This window comes from Quercus suber, unplaced genomic scaffold (genome assembly GCF_002906115.3).
Source record: "Quercus suber isolate HL8 unplaced genomic scaffold, Cork oak 2.0 scaffold_433, whole genome shotgun sequence".
NCBI classification, from domain to species: domain Eukaryota; kingdom Viridiplantae; phylum Streptophyta; class Magnoliopsida; order Fagales; family Fagaceae; genus Quercus; species Quercus suber.
In genome coordinates this window covers 613716-617402 of record NW_027069884.1, presented here as the reverse complement: position 1 = coordinate 617402, position 3687 = coordinate 613716, and the positions used below count along the sequence as shown (strand labels likewise).

Below are 3687 nucleotides of genomic sequence, written 5' to 3'. Positions count from 1 at the left end.
AAGCCATCTATTGGCAGAGTGCTTGCAGTTGAGGTTAGAATTTTATCATTGTAGATATTTTTTGAGTTTTGTTTTTAATTGGGCTTTGTCAATTCTATGAAGTTTTGCACAACTCTCTACCTAGTGTAAAACCATGCTTAAATTTTTACTATACCACTGGCTTACCTCTCCTAAATTAGAGTGAGGTTTTGGGTTGCACAACTCTCTACCTAGTATTCCAATATAATGTTGTTATTTGACAAGAAAAAAAGAGAGGTTATTATGATGTCATTGTTTCTGTTCTAGTGTCATTGCCCATTTTAGTTCCTCTTATCCATTTAAGGCTGTAATTGATCCATGCCTTTTAGACATACCTAAGACTTGATAAACTTTTCTGTTATATGCATTTAAAATTTGGTTATATCCTCACCAGCATTGGTAAAAGTGTGGGGCACACTCAAAAGGGCAAAGGCCCCAGAGCTAAGGTGGAAAGCAAAGTGTGCGCCTGATTTAAGTGAAGGACACATTTTTTTAAAAAAAAAAAAAATTGGAAATAATTATTAATGGGAAATCCAACAATCAAGTGATCAAATAATTATATAAATTGAAATATAAAATTTTATATAACTCTCTTGTGCTAAAAAAATATGTGCAACCATTAATTTATTTACTTAATGAGTATGGGTCTATATGAATTAATTAATATAAGTCTAAATGCTATGTTCAACATCAACTGGTAAAGTAACTAAACAATTACCACAAATAAAAAATATCACACTTTTTTCTTTTCATGAATGAACTAGGAGTTCCAGGATAGAGCAGTTTTGGTACCAAGCAGAAAATCCAAGAGGGGAAGTGGGGGATAAAAATTAAGAGGCATGGGTTGTGCACTGTGCTTGTGGGTTACTGTTTCCGGAAGAAAAATCAAGAAGTAAAGAAAACCTAATAGAATAGAGAGAAGAAGAATTAGGGGTGGGAGTATCAGGACAACTTACAGGATGAAACCCCAAAAGAGATAAGTGGCGTTTAGGTGTTGGTGGGTTTCAGGATGTCACAGTAAAATAGTGTAGAGAGAGAGAGAGAGAGAGACATACCTGGTAAAGGACTGGGTAGAGTGACTCTGGTCTCCAACTGGGGTCTTCTAGAATTTGTAAAGGGAGGGGAGTAGGCTTTAGTGTATAATAGCATACCATACATTGACTTTTATATAAAAAAGCTCTGGAAAGGCTTCTTTGAATCCGCCTCGCTTTAAAGGCAAAAAGCGCTGGGGCCGTGGCACTTTGTGCATAAGCGTGCTTTGACCAATCCTCACTATAAAAAAATAGTTGAGTTGCATACCAAGTAGTTGGTGAGACAGTATTGCTGGCTATTCACAAGTCACACACCTTTGATTTGATTTTATTTTCCTGTTCTTTTGAAACATCCTAAGAAAGATTATTAACTTGTATTATCTTTGGAACATTCTTTGTTTTTTTAAACTACATTTGCTTATTTGGTACTAGTTAGGAATTGTTAACCTGTTTTATGCATTTTCCATCTTATCATGTGCTCACAAAGAGAAACTTGTGTCATTTTTGTTAATTTGCTCTGAATTAGAGAGAGCTTTTGGTATCCTGAAGGATCTTTTTCATCTTTTCATGAGGATTGTTCACATAACCAGAAGAGATTTTTTCAGACTTTTTTGAATTTATTCAAATGCTTTCTGACCCATGGAAATTCTTTTTGTTTTTCTGTTTTTCCCTTCTTTTTCTTCTCTCTGGGGGCGAAATTGGCTCAAGATGCATAGTTTACATCTGCAAAGCTAAATTTGTGCCATTTATTTTGGTGGCTTAAAACTATCTGGTTTGAATGTGTTCATACAGGTTTTGCATGCATTCGCCACGGAAGGGCCCATTGTACCAAAGTGCGTGACATATTGGATGCATCTGATGTAAGCCTTTACACACCTTTTCATTTTCCAAATCTTCATGTTTGTGGTGTAATTTGTTTGTGGGTTAGTATCTTCTAACTATATTGGCAACCCAAAACTTGATTTTCTGGAGAAAGTTCTTGAATTGTGCCTCCTGAACTGTTCTCTGATACCCTGATATCTTACACTTTCTCTTGCTTATTAATGGGAAACAAACATATTTTGTGATAAGATTCTATTGCATTTTATTTCAACTGTATAAACCTTAAAAGAGCGTTTAGACAAACCTGACTACCTCAGTCCTCAAGGTCGTCTTTGTAGGACAAATAATTGTCCTTTTCTGTTGTTGTACTTGCCCGCCAATACTGGGTTACTAGAAGAAGCTTTTTTTTGGAAAAATAATATAAATTTATTGTGAAAGAGGAGATACCTTATGCACACGGATATGTACACACAGTATTCCTAAAAATTATAAGCTCTAATCATTACAAAAAAAAGAGTGAATTAATAAAATAGTAGTTAATAACTGAGATCTTGTTGTGTTTAACTCATATCAAAACCCATAGCAGTATTTTGCATTATGTATAATTTAATCTCTACAGAAGCTTTAGGAATGACTGATTGGAAGAGTGGTTAGTTTGTAAATTTAATAAATAGATTGTAATTCATTTGATGGTCATGCTGCCAATTTTGCAGGTTTGGAGTGCTTATAAAGATCAGAAACATGATCTTTTCCTGCCTTCAAATGCCCAATCTGCTGCTGCAGGGGTGGCTGGTCTAATTGAGAACTCATCATCCAGGCTCACTTATGCCCTTCCAGCTCCCCCGCCACAGTCCGCTCTATCAAGACCTCCTGCTTCAACACCATACGACTCAAATGGGAATCAGGATCACCCATCATAGTACAAAAAACTGAAGACAGATCCATGATCATGAAGCATATCACAATTTACTCATTGTATAGCACACTGTACAGTTTAATCTTTTTTGTTTTTTGGCCTACTAATCTTTCTCAGGGTAGATAATCAGAGGCAGTGTTTGCAATTTTCTAAGTGAAAAGTGGAAGGGGTTAATCTATTTATTTTCCCGTGTAAAGAGGACCTCATACCTTTTGTATATTGAGTTGGTTTACTGCCCAATTTGTTATTTATAGATGAGAGGGGATTTTGTGTGAAATTTATAAATGCTAATTTTCTTTAAATTTTTTTTCTACTTAATCAATATTATGCACCTTTTCATATTTCTACCCATTGAGACGTTGGAGAGTGGTTACAAATAATTACAATTGGAAAGAGAGTGTTGCGTGCTTCTAGCAATCTACATGAAAGTAGAATGGAGAAATATGAATTCTTCTGCTTTGGATGGGTAATAGGATTCTATTCAAATTCATGGAAGACTACACCATAAAATATATATATATATATATTGATAATGTGCGTAGTAGGGTTAAGAATATCATTTGCCAGCAGCTAAGTTTTGATGTCAAAACTATAGTGGGTTAGGAGATTTGTGTCATGGGAGTGCAGAATTGCCTCTCTTTTTCAACATGATAGTCTAGGCCAACATCTGGATTGAGCTTAAAATGTTTTTTAGGGCACTAAGAATTTGGTGTTCCAAATCTCTGTATGTCAATCCTAGTTTTAGTTTAGTGCTGGAAATGGACAAATCCTCAACTGGTTGCTTTGTTCCACGTACCTGATATCAAATGGTTGCTTCCCAAATATTTACTTGATCGGCTTCAGAAATCGAAGTGGTAAGGCTCCATTATGCGGTATCAAAGCTTCAGTTATGTCAGAAGG

The 3687-nt window shown here is 35.3% G+C and overlaps 1 protein-coding gene across 1 annotated transcript in view; it reads left to right on the top strand.

The window, feature by feature from the left end:
- LOC136061382 (dnaJ homolog subfamily C GRV2-like) overlaps window positions 1-3064 on the top strand; it is a gene marked incomplete in the record, with an annotated part of 18634 nt that extends 15570 nt beyond the window's left edge. The window contains 3 exon segments of the mRNA XM_065761884.1: window positions 5-33; window positions 1842-1909; window positions 2585-3064. Of these exon segments, the coding sequence (XP_065617956.1) occupies window positions 5-33; window positions 1842-1909; window positions 2585-2669 (182 nt within the window).
- Between the last annotated feature and the right edge of the window lie 623 nt (window positions 3065-3687).